Raw genomic sequence first — 20,780 nt, forward strand, 5'->3', positions numbered from 1 at the left:
ATTCCTATATGAAACCCATTCCTATAAAACGGGTGTCAAACCAATTCCACAAAGGACCAAGAGGGTCCTGGATTTCATTTCAACCAAGACTTCGCGAACAGATTAACCAATGAATTTTCTGCTGAAACAAGCAGAACCTGACAGCAATCAACTGATTACACTTGTAGGAGATCAAATTGGTGAAAAGATGACCTCTTCATTGGTTGGAACGAAATCCAGGACCCTCTTGTCCCTTTGTGGAATTGGTTTGACACCCCTGTCGTAAAACGTCAATTTAGCAACTCTTCCCTTCCTTAAAATCTTTGCTTCATACCCCGTGTCAGTCCTGACCAAGATGTCATTAAAGGGCGCCGCGCCCGGGGGTGCCACACATCCTTAATCCGCGTCGGCACACGTTAAAACCGCCTTCCCGCCCCCCCAGAGGGCACGACGCCGTGGCTACACCGGGCCGCTTTGCATGTGCACGTGCAGCGGGTAGGGGTGGTAGATCAGCGAGGGTTGGGTGGGCTGCGCGATGAAGTAACTGCCGTAAATGGGCTCGCTCACGTAAGGGGCCGGCTGGTAGAAGCAGGTGACGTTGGCGGCGTTGGGGATAGCGTTCTGCTCCCCCAGAATCCTCAGCGCCAGGACGGTGATCATGTTGAGGGTCTGCCTCCTCTCGTGGCCCATCAGGCACACGGTGCTCTCGTCGATGACGCGCCGCAGCGTCATCAAGTAGTCATACTTACTGCCCTCCTCGCCGCCCGTGAAGTGGCCTTGCAGGTAGGCCTCCATCTTGCGGCGCTGCTCCTTCACGTCGGGAAAATCGATAAAGAAGCGCGAGCACATGTATCTTTCGAAAGACTTGATCTCCGTCTCGCTAGCCGGACGGAAGTTCCTCACCAGGAGCTCGCAGTATTTCAAAAGGCCGCCGCCCCGGATCTCCTCGGGGTGGTGGGTGGCGATGAGGCGTCGCCGCAGATGCTCCACGGCCTGCTCGAAGTCGCCGTATGTGCACTCCGCTTCTACAGTCACTGAGGACCCCCACGAGCTCAATGTACAGCCAGGTGGAGGAGCTTCCGCGGGAGTCGGTCCTACATCCGCTTCACTCGCGTTGCCTCCGGCGTCAAAGTCCGGAGGTTTCTCCGAACGTTCGGGTTTCACGCTCAACTCAGCAGCCGGATCGCTTCCGTGTCCGGTCCGGATTAGACTAACATTGGCCGAGCTCACATGTGAAGAAGCTGTTCCGTGAGCGCCTTCCTGCAACGGATGCTTCACCTGAGTCGGTATCTCTATCGGTGCAAACATCTGAGTGGTCATATCGGACACATCTGTAAGCAAAGACCACTTTTCTGGACTGCGGATCATCTTGCGTGACATTTTTCGTTGAAGTTTAGGCGAGGGGCAGTAGTCCGGTACCACCTCCGGGGATGTGCTGCAGGTTTTTTTAGGCGGGGGAGGAGAAGGAAAGACCTCGTGATGGGACTCTCGCGGACTGGAGAAGGCAGATTCTCCTTGGACGCAGTCCTGCGCAGATGACTTAGCCACGGAGATGCACGAATGAGAAGCTTCATCTTGAAGCTGCTGCTTTAAACTTGCACAGGTAGAAGATGAATCCACCTTTGAAAAGTCTTCCTTGTCATCACCTATCTGAAAGGGAACATCCTCTTCTGATTGAGCGTTCGCTTCTGGCTCTTTGTCCTCAGAGTTAAGATTGAAGAGGACACCCTCAGATACCACTTGTCCCTCAGACTCTTTAGTCTCTGCCTGAGGAAGCTCTTTCTCCTTCGCAGATTCACTCTGATGCGCCGTCCCTCCACAAGACAACTCTTTAGGGTCGATCTGAAGAACAGGTGAATCCTCACCCTCCCGGTTTCCCGCTTCCTTGTCTTCACCGGCTAACTTCTGAGCTTCCAAAGACGGCTTCCTCCCTTGTTTCCTGTCGTTCTCCCAGTACGATTCTAACATTCGGTCCAGGATAATCTGGAAGGAATCCACGCTGAATTCAAATTGCCTGCGAAGGGCACTGACGAATCTCAAGCCCACTGTTTTGGCTTTGTTGTTGGACAGAGAGATGAGGCTCCATCGGTCATGCTCGTTGAACACTTTCACCATCTTTTGCACGTAAGCTTCTTTCATGGTGAGGCAGGTGATCTTGCGCCGGTTAACTCCGTACGGCAGGAGGTCTCGAAGGCTTCCCAGCACCGCCTCCTTGATTACCTGGAAGTCATCCTGCCTGGGGAGCTCCACTCCGAAAATGATGTCCAAGTCCCTAACGCCCAGGCCGTTGTCCCTTACGAGGACGTGGCTGGCCGTCGTCCCGTTGAGGCGCACGTCCTTAACCCGGATGTTTCTTTCCACGAGGCGGTCTTTCACCACACGGATGATGTCTTTAGCACTCACCTGCAGTGTGGGAAAATTCCCTCGCCCGTGGATGGGAATGATCTCGGTCAGGACTTTATCCAGAGCTTGAAGTTGCTCCAGGGTCAAGTTGTGGAAGCGTTTTTCGCTTTGAGGCTCTGTCATACTTGCCTGTCAACAGAGAGTCAAAGGAAAATTCCTGTGTGAAAATATGCTAAACAAATCATCTTTTAAGATTGGACTATTTTTAACGCCAGAAGCTGTTTATTTCAGGCTGGCGCAGGACAACATATTCACAGTGATTCACTCTTGTAGCCTACAACATCTAATGTAAACGTACATGGGTGTGAAAAAGTATCTGAACCTTTTGGAATTTCTCACATTTCTGCATAAAATCACCATCAACTATTATCTGATCTTTGTCAAAATCACACAGATGAAAAAAAAAAACGGTGCCTGCTTTAACTAAAACCACCCAAACATTTATAGGATTTCATATTTTATTGAGGATAGTATGCAAACAATGACAGAAGCGGGGAAAATAAGTAAGTGAACCATCACATTTAATATTTTTTGCCCCCCTCCCCCCTTTGGCAGCAATAATTTCAACCAGACGCTTCCCGTAGCTGCAGATCAGTCTGGCACATGGATCAGAACTAATCTTGGCCCATTCTTCTCTACAAAACTGCTGTATTTCAGTCAGATTCCTGGGATGTCTGGCATGAATCGCCGTCTTTAGGTCATGCCACAGCATCTCAATGGGGTTCAAGTCTGGACTTTGACTTGGCCACTCCAGAACGTGTATTCTGTTCTTCTTAAACCCTTCTGAAGTTGATTTTTTTCTGTGTTTTGGAATATTGTCTCGTTGCAGCATCAAGCTTCAACTGTCTGGCAGACGTCCACAGGTTTTCCCGCAAAACATCGTGATAAACTTTTGAATTCATTTTTCCATTAATAATTGCAAGTTGTCCAGGCCCGGAGGTAGCAAAACAGCCCCAAATCATCCTCCACCATGCATCACGGTGGGGATGAGATGTTGATGTTGGTGAGCTGTTCCATTTATCCTACACACATAACGTTGTGTGTTACTCCCAAACAATTCAACTTCTGTGGACTGTCCAAGTGCCTTTTTGCGAACATTAAAGAAGCAACAAGGTTTTTTTAGACGGCAGTGGCTTCCTCCATGGAGTCCTCCCATGAACACCATTCTTGGCTTACATATAGTTGATGTATGCACAGAGATATTGGACTGTGCCAATGATTTCCGTAAGTCTCTAGCAGACACTCTAAGGTTCTTTTTGTACCTCTTTGAATATTCTGCGCTGAACTCTTGGCATCATCTTTGGTGGAGGGGCCACTCCTTGGGAGAGAAGCAACAGTGCCAAACCCACGCCATTCGTAGACAACTTCTCTGACAGTCGAGTGATGAACATCCAGACTTTTGGAGATGGTTTTGTATCCTTTCCCAGCTTTATACAAATCAACAATCCTTGATCGCAGGTCTTTAGACAGCTCTTTTGATGGAGCCATGATGCACATCAGACAATGCTTCTCAACAAGACATTTATTACCGGGTGTGGGTTTTGTAGTGGGCAGGGCAGTTTTAAACCATCCATCAGTGATTGGGCACTCACCTGAATTAAATTGTTTGGTAAAAATCGGTTTCAATTGCTCTTTAAGTCTCCTTAGGCAGAAGGTTCACTTACTTATTTCCCCCCCTTTTGTCATTGTTTGCATACTATCCTCATTAAAATATGAAAACCTATAAATGTTTGAGTGGTTTTAGTTGAAGCAGACACTGTTTTTTCATCTGTGTGATTTTCACTAAGGTCAGATTACAATTTGATGGCGATTTTATGCAGAAATGTGAGAAATTCCTAAAGGTTCAGATACTTTTTTATACCACTGTACCTGTTTGTTCACTCGTAGGTCAAAGTCAAACTACAATAAACATTAGTGAAACAGGAACTCTTGTGTCACCGATTGTGAACAACCCAACATACTTTGTGTTTTTCAGCATCCGTTAGCATTGATGGTAACGACAGTGTTTTATTTTTTACTTTGTTTTATCAATTTGACGTATAATACATGTTTTTGGATAGTTATTGTTGAGAGAAATGTTGTGAGAAATGTTTTGTTTCATAAATGTGTCCTCAGTTGATGTTGAAATAATGTTCCTATTGCAGGATACTGTGTTTTCTTGAGCAAGAATAGTTCTCCAATTTCTTGGAAAACAAAGAAACAACCTACAGTCGCACTATCTAACTGTGAAGCTGATTATATGGCACTGGCTTCAACCATACAATATAATCGAGGTATGAGGTGCTTTTCAGCATGCGCATCTTTCGTGGCACGCCAGACCCACTGAGAGTGTTTGTTGCCAAAAAGCTCAATCTTGGTCTCATCTGACCGAAGCACACAGTCCCAGGCTTCAACTGGGACCTGGCGTGCCACGAAAGATGCGCATGCTGAAAAGCACCTCATACCCGCTGTGAAGTATGGGGGCTGGTCCAGTGATGCTGTGGGGCTGTTTCGCTTCCAAAGGCCCTGGGAACCTTGTTAGGGTGCATGACATCATGAATGCTTTGAAATACCAGGACATTTTAAATCAAAATCTGTTGCCCTCTGCTCGAAAGCTGAAGATGGGTCGTCACTGGGCCTTTCAGCAAGACAATGACCCTAAACATATGGCCAAATCTACACAGAAATGGTTCACCAGACACAAAATCAAGCTCCTCCCATGGCCATCTCAGTCCCCAGACCTTGTTTTGTTGGCAAAAGGGGGTTGTACAAAGTATTAACACCAGGGGTGCTAATAATTGTGACACACATTATTTGATTTCAAATATTTTTTTCTTTATGTGGGATTTTTTCCCCACTGAATGAATGCACTTGTATTGAAGGTTGGATTTTTCACTTTTTTTCCATTAAGGTCCCATATTATTTGAATTTTTAAAAAAATTATTGGGCCCTTAGAATCAATATCACTTTTCACCCCTATACGGTGCCTCTGCCTGGCAACGCCAGCTATACTGCTTGTTAAATAATAAGCATTTAGGAACTGAGGAAAGTGATTGCAGAAGTGTTTTTGGAGGAATTATTTCCCGTTCTTGCTTGATACCCAACTTTTGCACTGATAACAATCTGGACGATCCTTTTCTCTTTTTCCCCTGACGACATTCATGATTTCCAAAAGGTACTTTGAAATGCAGACTGATCAGACACGGCGCAGTTTACGTCACTCCGATGAGATCTCATCATTTGATGCCGTTTACACACTTGAGGGCATCTGCGCATAATGAGGCGATTGTATGCCTGCTCTTACCAGGCAAGAACATTGCATTGTATTTAGGCTAAAAGCTACAAAATCATTGTTGTCTGATGACTCACACACTCGTTCACTCACTCATCCAATCTCCAAGGCTGTAGTCATTTTCAACATTAGCCCTCAAAACCGTCTTAGCATACACCAGAACACATTTGTGATATCTGAAGGTTTTTCGAGAGTCCATGTTGTGCGTCACATGTCACCTCATTAGCAAATCGGGATTTTTTTTAGGTTGTTTTCGTGCAATTTTTTTTTACCGCAGAATGTGTCACTATTCGGTTTTTGGTTCTGTTGCTGTGTTTGATTGATTGTAAATAGATTAGTTGGGGAAATGTTTTCAGCATCAATTCTTTTAAGATAATCACTGTCAGTGTCAATATAAAAACCAAAATATACAGTGGGGCAAATAACTATTTAGTCAACCACTAATTGTTCATTCTGTCTCTGGTGGTTGAGGTTTAACCATGTTGACAATTACAGGCCTCTCTAATCTTTTCAAGTGGGAGAACTTGCACAATTAGTGGTTGACTAAATACTTATTTGCCCCACTGTATGCTGTACTTGATAAATTAGTCCCATTTTCTTGTCACTGTTAGGCAATTCAAGCTTAAAGTGCCTATGACAGCAAAAAGCATGTTTATCTCATATTTCACGCGGTATTTTATGCTTCTGAACGAAATGGACCGCTTGGATGTGTGTGGAAGCGATCGTTTTATTGATTCAATTTTTTAATCCCGCGCCATGAAAATGAGTGACTTCCGGCCCCAATCTCGGGTTGAGGACGAATGCAAATGTTACGTTACCCGGGTCAGCATCTCACAATACAGCATTGCTTTATAGCATGCAGATGGACTGCGGATTCAGCTGATTTTGCGGATTAATTCGTTTATTTTTCGCATCACACCAGCCAAATGTGCTGCAGAGTTTGGTTGCTGTTCCAAGAAGAGGCGTGTGAGCCTTTTTGGGTTTCAAAAGGTTCCCATTCACCATGGATATTGGCCAAAACAAGCCCTACAACTGTGGGACCATTGGACTTACGAGGAAGTGAGTAAATCTCGTATTTTGTATTATGTCAAATACTGGAATCATGGCAGACGTTTAATATGGAGGTGGCTTGCATTTTGTGGCTGATTTTCCACCAAGAATGCCACTCGGCTGACAATCGGTGGCTTGTCGCATTGATTTACGCCGTATTCGTGTTGACCATTTGGCAGCTACGCGCTCCTCCAACGTTGGCCGGTTTGTCCGGCGGTCATTAACCAGCTGATTCCCTGGCAAATGACCTCTCCTGCCCGCAGTAGGGGAACGACGAGCTGTAACTTGCTTGTCGCCGGGCGGGTTGCCGATCGGCGAAGACAATCGACAACCCTGCCGACGTGTGACATGACTCGGGGTAGTTTTGTGTGATTTTTCACTTTGCCAGGGATGAATAAGACTTTGAGACAACACTCGGTTCGGGTTTGCATGTCGGCTAGCTATCACGCCTCCTGGTTTGTATACACTCTCCGAAGCTGGGGCAGGGAAATGACAAAAGCCGGACTAACTACGGTGGCATCAAAATATCGTTCGGGAGGTGCGACAGATTCAGAATATTTATTGTTATTGTTACAAAAGCACAATGAAACTTTGTTTGGAGCATCCATACAGCTAAGTTGTTAAAGTGCGAAACCCATATAATAAATACCCTTAAGTACCAAGTACAGGTGAAGTCGACAGTTTTGACCATTATGGAGTAATTTTGCCATGTCGTACTGAATAAATGCATTTTTATTTTTCATATTCCATTTAGCACAAGACTGCTATTTGTCATGACCATACCCTTTATTTAGCAATTGGGGGAAAATGCTTGGATAAAAAAAAAAAATCCTTTAAAAATATTGGAGTAAAGATTGAAACAATGACATTTTGCGACTCTCTTCGTCGCCTTTTGCTCGCTCTGAATCTTCCCCCTCAATGGGCTGAATTCTAAATCAGATGAAACCGTGACCCTGCTTACGTTATCCTCCTGTTGGGGACGCTGGAGCACTATAATGACAGGCAGGGGCAAAACGTCAAATTAAAAGACTAATTTCTCGTCATCTGCGCTTTGACAAATTGTTGTATATAGTGGAATCGTCTCAAAATATGATTCTAATTCACACACTAATGCTATTTAAGACTTTTTTTAATCGTGTCATAGGCACTTTAGACTTTCAGCCCCATCTGCCCTCTTCGTATGCCCGGCAATAGACCACTATCCTCGGATCGGGCTCGGGCAGCCACGCGCTCCTCCGATGTCGGTCGATTTGTCTGGCGGTCATTCTCCAAGCTGCTTCCCCGGCAAACGGGCTATCCTGCCTGCCCTAACCCTAACCCTGCTCGCCGCCAGGGGAATTGCCGATTGGTGAAGACAATCGACAACCCCGCCGCCGTGTGACATGATCCGGGCTAGTTTTGTGTGATTTTTCGCTTCGAAAGACGAGAATGAGACTTTGAAACGCCGCTCAGTTCGGTTTAGCATGTTGGCCTCCTGGTTTGTTTACGCTCTCCGAAACCGGGGCAGGGAAATGACAAAAGTCGGACTAACTCCATTGGCATAAAATATCGTTCGGGAGGTGCAAGAAGCTCGATAGTTTTGACCATTATGGAGTCATTTTGACATGTTGTACTGAATAAATGCATTTTGAATATTTCATATTCCATTTAGCACAAGACTGTTGTCATGACCATACTATTTATTTAGCAATCGAGGAGAAATACAATAGAAAGAATATCCTGTAAAAATATTGGAGTAAAGACTGAAACAATGACATTTTGCGGCTCTCTTTGTCGCATTTTCCTTGTTCTGAATCTTCCTCCTCAATGGGCTGAATTCTAAATCAGATGAAACCATGAGCCTGCCGACGTCATCCTCCTGTTGGGGACGCTAGAGCGCTATAATGACAGGCAGGTGCTAAACAGCAGATTAAAAGACTAATTTCTCGTCATCTGCGCTTTGCCAAATTGTTGTGTATAGTCAAATTGTCTCAAAATATGATTCTAATTCACATAATAATGCTATTTAAGATGCTATTTAAGACTTTTCTTATCCTGTCATATGGCGAAATTTTTCATAGGGGTGGCCAGATGGGGCCATTTAAAATCTTTGGGTGGCACACCAAAACTAAAAGCCATAATTTAAGGTTTTCATTATATTATTGCAGTAAAATGGTCAGGGGAAAACTGACGGAAAGACTTAAGGACAAGGCTACTGATATACTTTGGTGTATTGTGTAATATTTGATGTTACTAATGATTTAGTGTGCATAGTCCATAACTGTCCAGTCAACATTTTGAGTTCCACAACAATTCTGTTTTATTGTGTTATGTACTTATATATTAGGCATAAGGTGTACATTTAACAAAACAAAATAATTACTGGGGAAAAGCAGGTGCTGGCAGATACAAATAAAAGCAAGTACAGAGGTAATCATATCTTAACTGGATATTTCCCAACAGAATGTTAATGTGACACAAAATAATTATTACTGAATGAACAAAACATAAAAAGTACTTTCCAACAGGGATAAACAGATGATCAGGCTATAACGTATATGAAATGCATAACTGGTGCTACAACAATCTAACGATATACTGGCAACCGGGGTGGCCAACAAATTTATAGGGGGGGGCGTGGTCACCCCTGGACACCCCCTGGTGGCGCCACTGAATATCCGCGGTGAACGGGAACTTTTTGAAACCCAAAAAGGCTCACACGCCTCTCCTTGGTCATTTAGCACAAGACTGTTATTTGCCATATTCATACCATTTATTTAGCAATTGGGGAAAAATACAATAAAAAGAATGTCCTGTAAAAATATTGGAGTAAAGATTGAAACAATGACATTTTGCAGCTGTCTTTGTCGCATTTTCCTCGTTCTGAATCTTCCCCCTCAATGGGCTGAATTCTAAATCAGATGAAACCGTGACCCCGCCAACGTCATCCTCCTGTTGGGGACGCTAGAGTGCTATAATGACAGGCAGGGCCTAAACGGCAGATTAAAAGACTCATTTCTCGTCATCCAAATTGTTGTATATAGTCGAATGGCGTACCGCAAGCAACACGTCACTTCCGCTCATTAATATTCATGACATTAGCTACTGTTGCTAAGTAGGGACAAGCCACCGTTTGTCCCTAATAAGAAATGAATGGAAATCATATACGAAGGAGATGTTTACAGAGCTAAACCTACCAATTCTCTCCGAAAATGATGTGCCTGGTGCCAAATTCACTGGCAAAGATGTGGAAGAACATAAAAATGTTCAGTTAAAGAGATGGCTTGAGTGTCAAAGGCTGAAAAAGACAAAAAAACGAGCCCACTTAAGCATAGCTTTAGCTTTTCTATCGACACGACTGACAATGACATTCTCCTGTTTCAACAAGCTATCCTTTACCATCAGCCCTGTCTTTCTTATATATCCTCTGGTTGTATATATTCTATGTCTCTTACCGTTCTTGGGGGTAATTTAGTCAGCTTTGTGTTGCGATCGCAAATGCTACTCAGTGACAGCCAACGAACACTTTTAATTTTTTCATTGATAACACATCTTAATTCTATGATTCATTTACACTTCCCCCTTACTAAAGTTGTTATATATATATATATATATATATATATATATATATATATATATATATATATGTAACGGAAGCGGCAACCGTGGCAGTCAGATACCATTGTAATTTTTTTCAGGTCATTCATTGTCAGACAGAAGCAGTACAGCACGATGTTACGCTAAAAGAATAAGTTAAAAATATAAAATGGCTTACCTCTTTGTCCTCTGAAAGACCATGCCAACCCAACATAATGTTTACTGCATATGAAATGTGAATGGATTCACCGAGCTGGTGTTAGAGTCCGCGCAAGTTGATTCGGTCTTCACATTTTTTCCTCCCGAGTTTTTGGTTTCCGGAAACGTAAGAAGAAACATCCTTCATGTGTCGTAATGTCTAGAGTCGTTTCTACAAGTTCCAAAACAGCAATGCGTGATTGGCATGTTCGTTTTTGAAAGATTACCGGCGAAAAGTAGCACAAATTACGTTAAGTCTATGCGAGGGCGGGTCTATAATGTCCCACTTCGGCTTTACTTCCGCTTTACGATGCGACGTCACGGTCTAAAAATAGCCTGCGTGCGGTACGCCATTGTCTCAAGATATGATTCTAATTCACATAATAATGCCATTTAAGACTTTTTTTTAATCCTGTCATAGGCACTTTAAAAATGGTTCAAGTCTTTTTTCCAGCTGAGGTAAACACGGTCACCATCCATTTTGTGAGCTGTACTGGCTGCGTGTTGCTTATTAAATGCATCCAAATCAAACTAATATAAACATGTTATACTAGAAGATGTATTTGGCATTGGTCATGTGACGCATTTCGATTGCCGGATGATTTTTGCCCTGACATCACATATCTGCTACAGTGTTTTATAGCAGTAATATATCATTTCTGCACTTTCTTCCCTTTTGCCTACTTGGCTTTTTTTATTATTAATATAATTATATTTAAGTACAACACCATGAGTCACACAGCTGCTCAGGCAAGAGGCTGCACTCAATGACACAAGAACATCACATATCCACCAAATAAAGTCCAGATACACACTTATATATTTTGAACGGTCAGTTCTGAGATTCTATTATGAATAACTTGGAAGGCCACTATTTTTTTTTTTCCAAAAGTTGACAGTATATTTTTTATGGAGAAATGCAGTAAAAGAAACTTACCTGTTTCTAATGTGCCAAATTAAAACTGAATGTATGGCCACAGAAAGGCAAGAGAAAAAAAAAAGAGACTATCCAACAGGTTTATCGGACGGCTTTTGAAAGACGCTATCAGCACAGCAGCACGGTTTCCATGGCAATCGGGCTTCACGCGCCTTCTCTCGTCTGTATAAGCCGCAACTCAAAGTGTCCGAGCAAAAGTGTTGGATGTGAAGGGTCAAGCGAGAGTATGTGAAGGATGTTAGTGGGTAGGAAGTTGGACTGCGTGGAGCACAGCGACCTGTCAGTCACGCTGCTCCGCCGGCGTGCCACCGCACTGCTGGCCGAGCTGTTGCGGGGTGAAACATCGCAGCGGAGCGGATGGAGTGACTCATCCTCTCTCCCCACACAACGTAAATCTTTTTATCATCAATCAAGGGCAGGGCCCGCCCACGTTTAGGACTGACCCAATAAGAACGCTGGTTTTAATCGCCGACGTCATCAAAAGGGCAACTTTGGCCACTCGCGTTATTATTATCCCGGCTATGTTTTTTTTTTTTAATATGTAAATATTTCATTCATATTTTCGCTGGGTGAGCATGGACGTCAAATAGACATAGGCCACCTATAAGTGATTCAGCACGACCCGGGATACGTAAGTGCGTCCGCCATATTAAATGTGTTGATTAAATATAAAATGTGTTTTTCCACTCTAAATGGGAACAAAGCCCATTTTAAATGACGCATTCAATCATTTATTTCATTGTGTATTTATTTAATTTGTGCCCTCCTGGTCCTCCATGGGGTGCAAGAGTGCAAGAACGAAATAAATGTTCGAATAAATAAATAAACAATGAAATAAATCAATACATAACAATTGAAATAAACTAATGTTGAAATAAATATACATATGGATAATTAAATAATTGTTGAAATAAATGAACAAGAATTGAAATAAATAAAAACTGAAATATATTTTTAACAAAAATAGAAATACATAGATAAAAATCGAAATAAAAATAAAAATTGAAATAAATATTAAAATAAAAATAGATATTGAAATAGAAGCATTTTAATGACGCATTTAATAATTTATGTGTGTGTTTATTTTATTTTATTTTTTAATTTTCACACTCCTGATTCTCCACATATAAGGGGAACGGGAATGCAAAAATGAAATAAATTCAAATTTAAATAAAAAAATAAATGTTGAAATGCATAAATACAAATTTACATGCTGAAATGATTAAATAAACAAAGGAGTAAAGAAAAAAATCGAAATAAATACAAAGTTAAATAAATAACAATAAATTGAAATAATTAAAAGGTTAAATATTTAAATAAAAATTGAAATAAATGAATATAAATTTAAATAGATAAATGTTGAAATAGATAAATACAAATTTAAATACATGTGGAAATAATTAAATGAACAAAGAAATACAGAAAAATAAATAAATAAAAAGTTAAATAAAAATACATTGAAATAAATAAAAGGTTAAATACAGAAATAAAAATTCAAATAAATTCATATACATTTAAAATAAATAAATGTTAAAATAAATACAAATTTAAATAAATAAATAAATGTTGAAATGAATAAATAAATACAAATTTAAATACATGTTGAAATAATTAAATAAACAAAGAAATAAAGAAAAAAATTTAAAATAAATAAATATAAAGTTAAATAAAAATACATTGAAATAAACAAAGGTTGAATATATAAATAAAAATTGAAATAAATAAATATCAAGTTAAGTAAATAAATATTGAAATTAATAAATCAAAAGTGAAATACATAGTGAAATAATTCATAAAACAAAGAAATTAAAACAAATTTAAACAAATAAATAAAAAGTTAAATAAATAAAAATAAATTGAAATAAATATAAGGTAAAAATCTAGTTAAAAATTAAAATAAATAAATACAAATTGAAATAAATAAATAAACATTTTAATAACTAAATGTCCATTCATTCATTTTCCATGCTGCTTTTTCCTCACGAGGGTCGCGGAGGTGCTGGAGCCTGTCCCAGCTAACTACGAGCAGTAGGCAGGACCACATAAATGAATATGGGAAAAAAATTGAAATAAGTAAATACATTTTGAAATAGAAGCGTTTTAATGACACATTTCATAACGTATTTCATTGTGTATTTATTTAACATTTGCACTCCTGGTCCTTTATACATTTCGGCATAATTGGAAAGGAGTTACAGACTGCATTTTTTAAATGCGACCAAACAAAACGATGTCTTTTAGTGTTTAAAACTGCATAAGAAAATCAATGGACACGCATCCAAAACGATTCACCTTTCCACCTCCAAAATGGCGTTCACGTTGACGTATAATTTAGCCGTTAGACCGTGTCTAACATGTTCTATTTTTAATGTTGAAGGACCACGTGACAATGACGTCAGCTGTATTTTGGTGAAACACCAGGAAGTGCGGAAACGACACCGAAGGAAGACCGAAACACAAAAATACCGTCGTGTTTACGACAAGTCCTTCGTTATTTGACTTTTTTTTTGGCAAGACTCTTCATTGGGAAACAAGTTTGTGACCGTCTAAGCTACCTAACAGAACTTAGCATGGATAGTATCCTTTTAAAAAGACCGTGTGAGTTAGATAAGTGTTGGAATTACAATGCGAAGGTTCAGCCACCGAGCGAACAAGATATGTATGAGCGATACTGGTTGTGTTTGCGTGCCTTAAACATTAAACAACTGTTAAACCGTCATATATATATATTTACAGAATTTAAAAATACAGCGTCAGTTAAATTAGACGCCGATGTAGCCTTGTACAAAGCTCCCATGCTAATGTCTGTAATTGGAAAATCCCTACAAGTAGTACCAGCTGTTTTGTTTTATAAGTTTTCAATTGTATTTTTAACTGTAAAAATTAAAGTACAGAGGTTGAAATGTGAGTTTAAACTTTGTTTACGTGTGGTAATAGGTAAAAGTAGCAATGGCATGTAACTGGAACCATCTTTAAGTTTAAAAATGCTATAGATAAAAAAGGTAAATATGATTGGAATCTGTCACTCGACACAGCGTTCTATTCAAATCTACGATTTATTTTGTTTTTTAGTTTCAGTCATTTCCAAAATTGCACATGTCTGACGTCATCCATTGGAACCGTCCTTCCTGTTGTATTTTCTTGAAAACTCTGAGTCACTCATCCATTGCCATTGTAAAATTTCTTCCGTATTTATATTTTCCTTAACTTGGCATCCAGAACATCTTTTCAATTTAAAGTTCGCCGCCAAAGAACTCCAGAGAAACTCCAAGAAATGCGACAAAGAGGAGAAAGCGGAGAAGACCAAAGTCAAGAAAGTAGGCGGCCGGTGATTTTACACGTTGACCGCAGACAATTGACTTTTCAATGTGTGCGCGCTCAGGCCATCCAGAAGGGAAACGTGGAAGTGGCAAGGATCCATGCTGAGAACGCCATCAGACAGAAGAACCAGTCGTTGACCTACTTGAGGATGAGTGCTCGGGTGGAAGCGGTGGCCGCAAGGGTCCAAACTGCTGTTACCATGAACCAGGTACTTTAAATCATACGAATGTTTGTACTTTTGACATTTTGAACAGGAGGGCATTTAAAAAAAAAAATTTAAACCCCTAAACTAGAGGTGGGAATCTTGAGGCACCTAACAATTTGATTACTATTACGATTCAGAGGCTACGATTTGATTATAAATCGATTATTGATGCACCCCCAGCCATTAGCTGCTTTTAATGTTTCGTACATTAGTTACAAAAATTGTACAAAAATCATCTCAGGCTTAAATAAACGACTACTTCAGTATCAAGTTAACATTTCAAAACAGTTAATAAAATACTCAAGTCCCCATCGGTCTGTCCGTCAGTCCGCCCATTTTTTGGACGACTACTTTTACTTGAGTAATATTATTTTGAAGTCATGCCACCCTTACTTGTGTCAAATTTTTGATTACTCTTACCACCTTTGGCTTTAAAGTGACTTTTTCAAATCGGCCAGTCAGATTAAAAAAAAAAAAAAAAGTCCGATACCGATATACGTCTAATTTCAAAATATCGGCCCGATATATCAGTATATGTTTACTAGTGTATACATGTCAAAAGATAAAACACTTCACTAAAGCGCTAACAACACATATTAAAACATAAATTAAAACCTCAATTGAAAAGGACATCTTTTTAAAAATTAGAACCGGCAAAACAATCATACAAGCAGCACCATTGCATTAAATAATTGAAACATGACCAGAACAAGAATGAAAGACACAACATATGCATAAAAAGACATTTGGACGAAACAAACAAGGACACAAACATTCAATGTGTTTTGAACTTTTGGTGTTGACTTCAAAGGTAATTTCTGGTAATTAATTTTTTTTTTACATATATGGCGGAAAACACAGACAAGACTGAAAAAGCAGTTTCTGTTCTTGCACTCCTCTTTAAAAGAAACTGCTGTATTTGAAGCCAAAACAACTGTTGTGTTTGATAGAACAACATGTGTCTATATGGTGTCATAGCGGATTCATGGCGCACGAAGCCCCGAACTATATTTAATTTGTCCGTTTTACCCTGAAAACCCCCGTTTACAGACGTTGACCGCTTTTGTTTCAACCCAGCCATAAAACGAAGTTAGTTAATTATATTTATTATTCAAAATGTCTGTCGTTTTTAGCTTAGAATCATTAATTGATGTCTCATATTTTGTTTTAAAAAAAACGACTTAAAAAAATTATTCACTCGCTTATTTTAAACTTTTAAACAAATTATGTCACAATGAAAAAAATGGCGTCTGTAAAAAAGTCACGGATATCTACTTCATAACTATCGTTTAATTGTATTTTTTTTGTTACTGTCGCATTTTCTCCGATATTTTAGATGATAAATAATCGACCCAAACAAAATAAAAATTGAAAAAAAAGTTTAAAAGGGTAAATATATGAAAAAGAAACTCTCGACCACTCCTTGATGTCTGCGATTTCTGCATCGCGACCCCTGTTAAATTACCATGTTTCACCCATAAAATCCCCCAAAAATCCAGCTGTGGCCATTCACAGCTGTGTCTTGACACTCAGTGATACATGCTACATGGAGTTTTTGGAACAAAACAAGGTAAGCACTCGATAATATCTTGTTAAAGTCATGGCGTCTGTAATTCTGCTCTCGCGTGCTCTCGCCTCCAGATGGGGTTTTGCTGTTCAAAAATTTTTTTTTCTTTTTTAAAATGCCCTCCTGTTCAAAATTTTTATTCTTCTAGAAAATTGAGATTTTAAGCTTTCCAATGATGTATCACAGATGCAAATCGGACAATTTTGAAAGTTGGCTTAATTGGGGGTCTCAGAGCGGAACTTCAAGTCACCTGAGTGTTTTCCGCCATATATATATGTGTGTGTATATACTGTATATACACACACAGTGGTATGAAAAAGCATCTGAACCTTTTGGAATTTCTCACATTTCTGCATACAATCACCATCAAATGTGATCTGAGCTTTGTCAAAATCACACAGATGAAAAAGCATTGTCTGCTTTAACTAAAACCACCCAAACATTAATACGTTTTCATATTTTAATGAGGATAGTATGCACACAATGACAGAAGGGGGAAAAATAGTAAGTGAATCATTACATTTAATATTTTGGGGCTCCCCTTTGGCAGTAATAACTTCAACCTGAACTCTTGACGTCGTCTTTGGTGGACGGCCAATTCTTGCAACAGTGCCAAACTCTCTATTTGTAGACAACTTCTCTGACTGTCGATTGACGAACATCCAGACTTTTAGAGATGGTTTTGTATCCTTTCCCAGCTTTATACAAATAAACAATCCTTGGTCACATGTCTTCAGACAGCTCTTTTGACCAACCTATGATGCACATCAGACAATGCTTGTCATCAAGACATTTCTTACCTGGTGTGTGTTTTATAGTGGGCAGGGCAGCTTTAAACCACTCATAAGTGATTGGCCACACACCTGACTTAAAATGTGTGGTAAAAATTGGTTTCAATTGCTCTTTAAGCCTCCTTAGGCAGATGGTTCACTTACTTACCCCCCTCCCGCCTTCTGTCATTGTTTGCATGCTATCCTCATTAAAATATGAAGACCTAAAAATGTTTAGGTGGTTTTAGTTCAAGCAGACAGTTTTTTTTTCATCTGTGTGATTTAGACAAAGATGAGATCACATTTGATGGTGATTTTATCCAGACATGTGAGAAATTCCAAAAGGTTCAAATACTTTTTCATACCATTGTATTTGTTGGGTATAGGAGTGGGAACCTCTTGGTACTTCACGATACGATACGTTTTGCGATACAAAGCTCACGATAACGATGATCTGACGATATGGCGATACAACAATTATCGATACATTGGTCAGGAAATCATTCTAGGATATTCTCCAAAAAACAAACAGAAAAACAAGCTTCTAGTGTGAATTGGAATGAGGTTATCAGTAGTAGACGTCCAATCATTTGAACTGGGAGGGTGGCAGCGAATGAACATGGGTTCATTCGCTGCCATCCCTCCCACTTCAAACGGATTGAACGTCTATGGCTGTCAGTGGCAGTCAATGCCAGGCAATTAGGTAATTTTGGGCCATTTAAGGTCTCACTGGAACAGCACCAAACAAAAGTTCCAGCATCATCATCTTGTCCAATGCAGATTCTGGACAAGATGATGATGCTGGAACTTTTGTTTGGTGCTGTTCCAGTGAGATTTACAAAGATGATTGCCTGAAGAAGACATCAAAATTCCCTCAGTAAACATTGACACCTTTTTAAAACGATATCTCGATTCTTGGCAGGAGCATATCGATAACCTTTTGGGATACAAAGTATCACGATATATCACCATTTTGATATTTTGTCACACCCCTAGTTGGGTATGTTGTCTGTTACACTTAAGCCATCATACTTCTTTTCAGGTGACAAAATCTATGGCTGGTGTGGTGAAAGGCATGGATGTTACTCTCAAGTCCATGAATTTGGAAAAGGTACGTTTGTGTGTGTGTGTATGTGTTTTTTTAATCAATATATACACAGAGAACTAAATCAGGGTTTATGTGGGTCATTAAAAGTAATTAAATGGATTTTGTCAAAATTCAGGCTTTAATCCGTTTTTGGAAGATAGTACTGCTTTATAACAGTTGTACAGAGTATATAGTGTTGTGAGAAAAAATTTGTTAAATATTGATTTTGAGAATGGAAAAGTCTAGTATTTTTTTAGCATATCTGTCTAGGTAGACCAGTTGTTGTTGTTTTTTTTTTTTTTTTAGCTCTGAGGAAACACACTGTCCATTTTTGTTGTCAGATTTCAGCTCTCATGGACAAGTTTGAGCGCCAGTTTGAGACGCTGGATGTTCAGACGGCGCAAATGGAAGACACGATGAGCAGCTCCACGACACTGACCACTCCACAAGTACGCTACGCGCCTACAGAGTGCCGTCTCTTGGAAACATGCCGTTAATGTTGCTTCAATGTGTGTTTCAGAACCAAGTGGAGTCTTTGTTGCACGAGATGGCGGACGAAGCAGGGTAATGCTCTTTGAGAAACCATCTAAAATGCTCACAATCGGTGCTGGAGTTATTTGATTTAAATGCGATGTACTTTGTTTAGGTTGGACTTGAACTTGGAGCTCCCTCAGGGGCAAACGGGATCTGTGGGCACCAGTGTGGCCTCAGCAGAACAGGTAAATTGGACAAATTGTGGTTAAAAAAAAAAAAAAGATTCTTAATGATCGTCTTTACTTGTTTTCCACTACAGGACGAGCTGTCTCAAAGGCTGGCAAAACTCCGAGATCAAATGTGAAAGAAAATGATATTGGAGCGATCATTTGTCTTTTTAATGCCTGAAATATTACTTTCACAATATATATTTTTCTTCTATTCGTTGGTGATTTTCTCTGTGGAGCGTATCTCTAGTTACTGGTGTGTTTATGACAACACATAACTTCAAGAAATTGCTAACAGTCATGGAAAATAGTCAAATGTAATATTAAAAAAGTAAAATCCAAAATCTACTAAAGAACTTGCAGCAAAGAAGATGGTGTCCTATTTTTTGACCATATGGCTAGCTTATATGATTTGAGTGAAAATATTTCTTTTGTTATTCATACCGTATGACCTGTTATTCTTGTACTGGTATGTGAAAGGCGTTCCGTGACGCTTACCGGAGACAAAAACCCGTGTGCTCTTTGTGGTAATCTACTGATCTTTTGGTCCGGGGTTGCAGTTTACAGATTACACACAATAAACTTTTATAACACTATTTCCAGTTGTCTTTTTAATAAATTGACAATCTGACAATATTTATTGACCTTTAACTGTATTTAATTCATTTGTCTTGAGGAGTATGGAACCCCAAAAGAGTCATAATTAAATAAACACATTTTTAAATAGACATCATTTAGTTGGATAACTGACAAATGATGTAATATTAAACATGATTATCATTTAAACATCAAATATGTATTATTAAATTTTAAAATAAGGTAATAATATTAAAAAAGATTATATGAAAGTTATTTTTCATGTCTTTTTCCACAATGGCCTTTTTATATCATTTCGTTTTCCTCCACAATGAATAGCGTACCGTGCAAATACCATTTTTAAACCGTGATGTTGCCATCGTAACGCGGAAGTGGGTCATTATAGACACGCCCTCGCATACAATTCATGTTATTTTTGCTTGTTTTCTCTGGTAATCTTTCAAAAAAGAACATGCCGATCAAACACTGCTGCTATGGAACTTGTAGAAACTACGCTAGACATTACGACATAGGAAGAATGTTTTCTGCATATGTTTCCCGAAACCAAAAAATGTGAAGAATAGATCAATTTGGGCGGATGTCCAAAAAGACCAGTTTAACACCAGCAAGGTGAAGCCATTCTTATTTCATATGCAGTTAACATTTTCTTGGGGGCCGTGGCCCCACACAGGACGAAGAGGTAAGCCATTTTGATATTTTGACTTATTTTTTAGCGTGGCATTTTGGCGTGCCGCCTCTGACAATGAATGACGTGAAAAAAATTTAAATGGTATCTGACTGCCACTATGGTTACATTTTCTGTTGTAAAAAACAACTTTAGTAAGGGGCAAGTGTAAATAAATGATAGAATTAAGATTTCTTATTAATGAGAAAATTAAAAGTGTTCGTTGGCTGTCTCCGGGTAGCACTTGCAATCGCTACACAAAACTAGCAATGTCAAATGCCCCCAAGAACGGTCAGAGATGTAAAACAACCAGAGGATATAATATATAAGAAAGACAGGGCATATGGTGGTAAAGGATAGATTGTTGAAACAGGAGAATTTCATTGTTAGTGGCGTAAGGCAATGCGCACAAGAAAAAGGTGTTGATAAAAAAAGCTACCGCTGGATCAGGTCG

At 39.6% G+C, this 20,780-nt stretch overlaps 2 protein-coding genes across 2 annotated transcripts; one reads left to right on the top strand and one right to left on the bottom strand.

Moving 5' to 3' along the window:
- Nucleotides 1-331: 331 nt before the first annotated feature.
- On the bottom strand, nucleotides 332-11,695 carry LOC130907020 (terminal nucleotidyltransferase 5C-like). Its single transcript, XM_057821841.1, has 2 exons — nucleotides 11,415-11,695; nucleotides 332-2,511 (listed from the first exon to the last, which is right to left on the bottom strand). The coding sequence occupies exon 2, from the start codon at nucleotides 2,503-2,505 to the stop codon at nucleotides 439-441; it is 2,067 nt and encodes a 688-aa protein (XP_057677824.1). The 5' UTR covers nucleotides 2,506-2,511; nucleotides 11,415-11,695; the 3' UTR covers nucleotides 332-438.
- Nucleotides 11,696-13,808: 2,113 nt separating this feature from the next.
- chmp1b (charged multivesicular body protein 1B) lies at nucleotides 13,809-19,661 on the top strand. The gene is made up of 8 exons (XM_057821858.1): nucleotides 13,809-13,991; nucleotides 14,634-14,731; nucleotides 14,797-14,943; nucleotides 18,320-18,388; nucleotides 18,706-18,813; nucleotides 18,885-18,928; nucleotides 19,011-19,083; nucleotides 19,158-19,661. Exons 1-8 carry the CDS (start codon nucleotides 13,985-13,987, stop codon nucleotides 19,200-19,202), a joined length of 591 nt encoding a protein of 196 aa, XP_057677841.1. The 5' UTR covers nucleotides 13,809-13,984; the 3' UTR covers nucleotides 19,203-19,661.
- Nucleotides 19,662-20,780: the final 1,119 nt, after the last annotated feature.

The sequence above is a fragment of the Corythoichthys intestinalis genome, chromosome 18 (assembly GCF_030265065.1).
Source record: "Corythoichthys intestinalis isolate RoL2023-P3 chromosome 18, ASM3026506v1, whole genome shotgun sequence".
Lineage (NCBI taxonomy): Eukaryota > Metazoa > Chordata > Actinopteri > Syngnathiformes > Syngnathidae > Corythoichthys > Corythoichthys intestinalis.

Bases quoted from the DNA above. Each gene is read 5' to 3' on its own strand.
- chmp1b (XM_057821858.1), top strand. The intron at 14,944-18,319 runs GTACTTTAAATC...ACTTCTTTTCAG, and splicing joins CTGCTGTTACCATGAACCAG to GTGACAAAATCTATGGCTGG. The intron at 18,814-18,884 runs GTACGCTACGCG...TGTGTGTTTCAG, and splicing joins CGACACTGACCACTCCACAA to AACCAAGTGGAGTCTTTGTT.
- LOC130907020 (XM_057821841.1), bottom strand. From the start codon at position 2,505: ATGACAGAGCCTCAAAGCGAAAAACGCTTCCACAACTTGACCCTGGAG.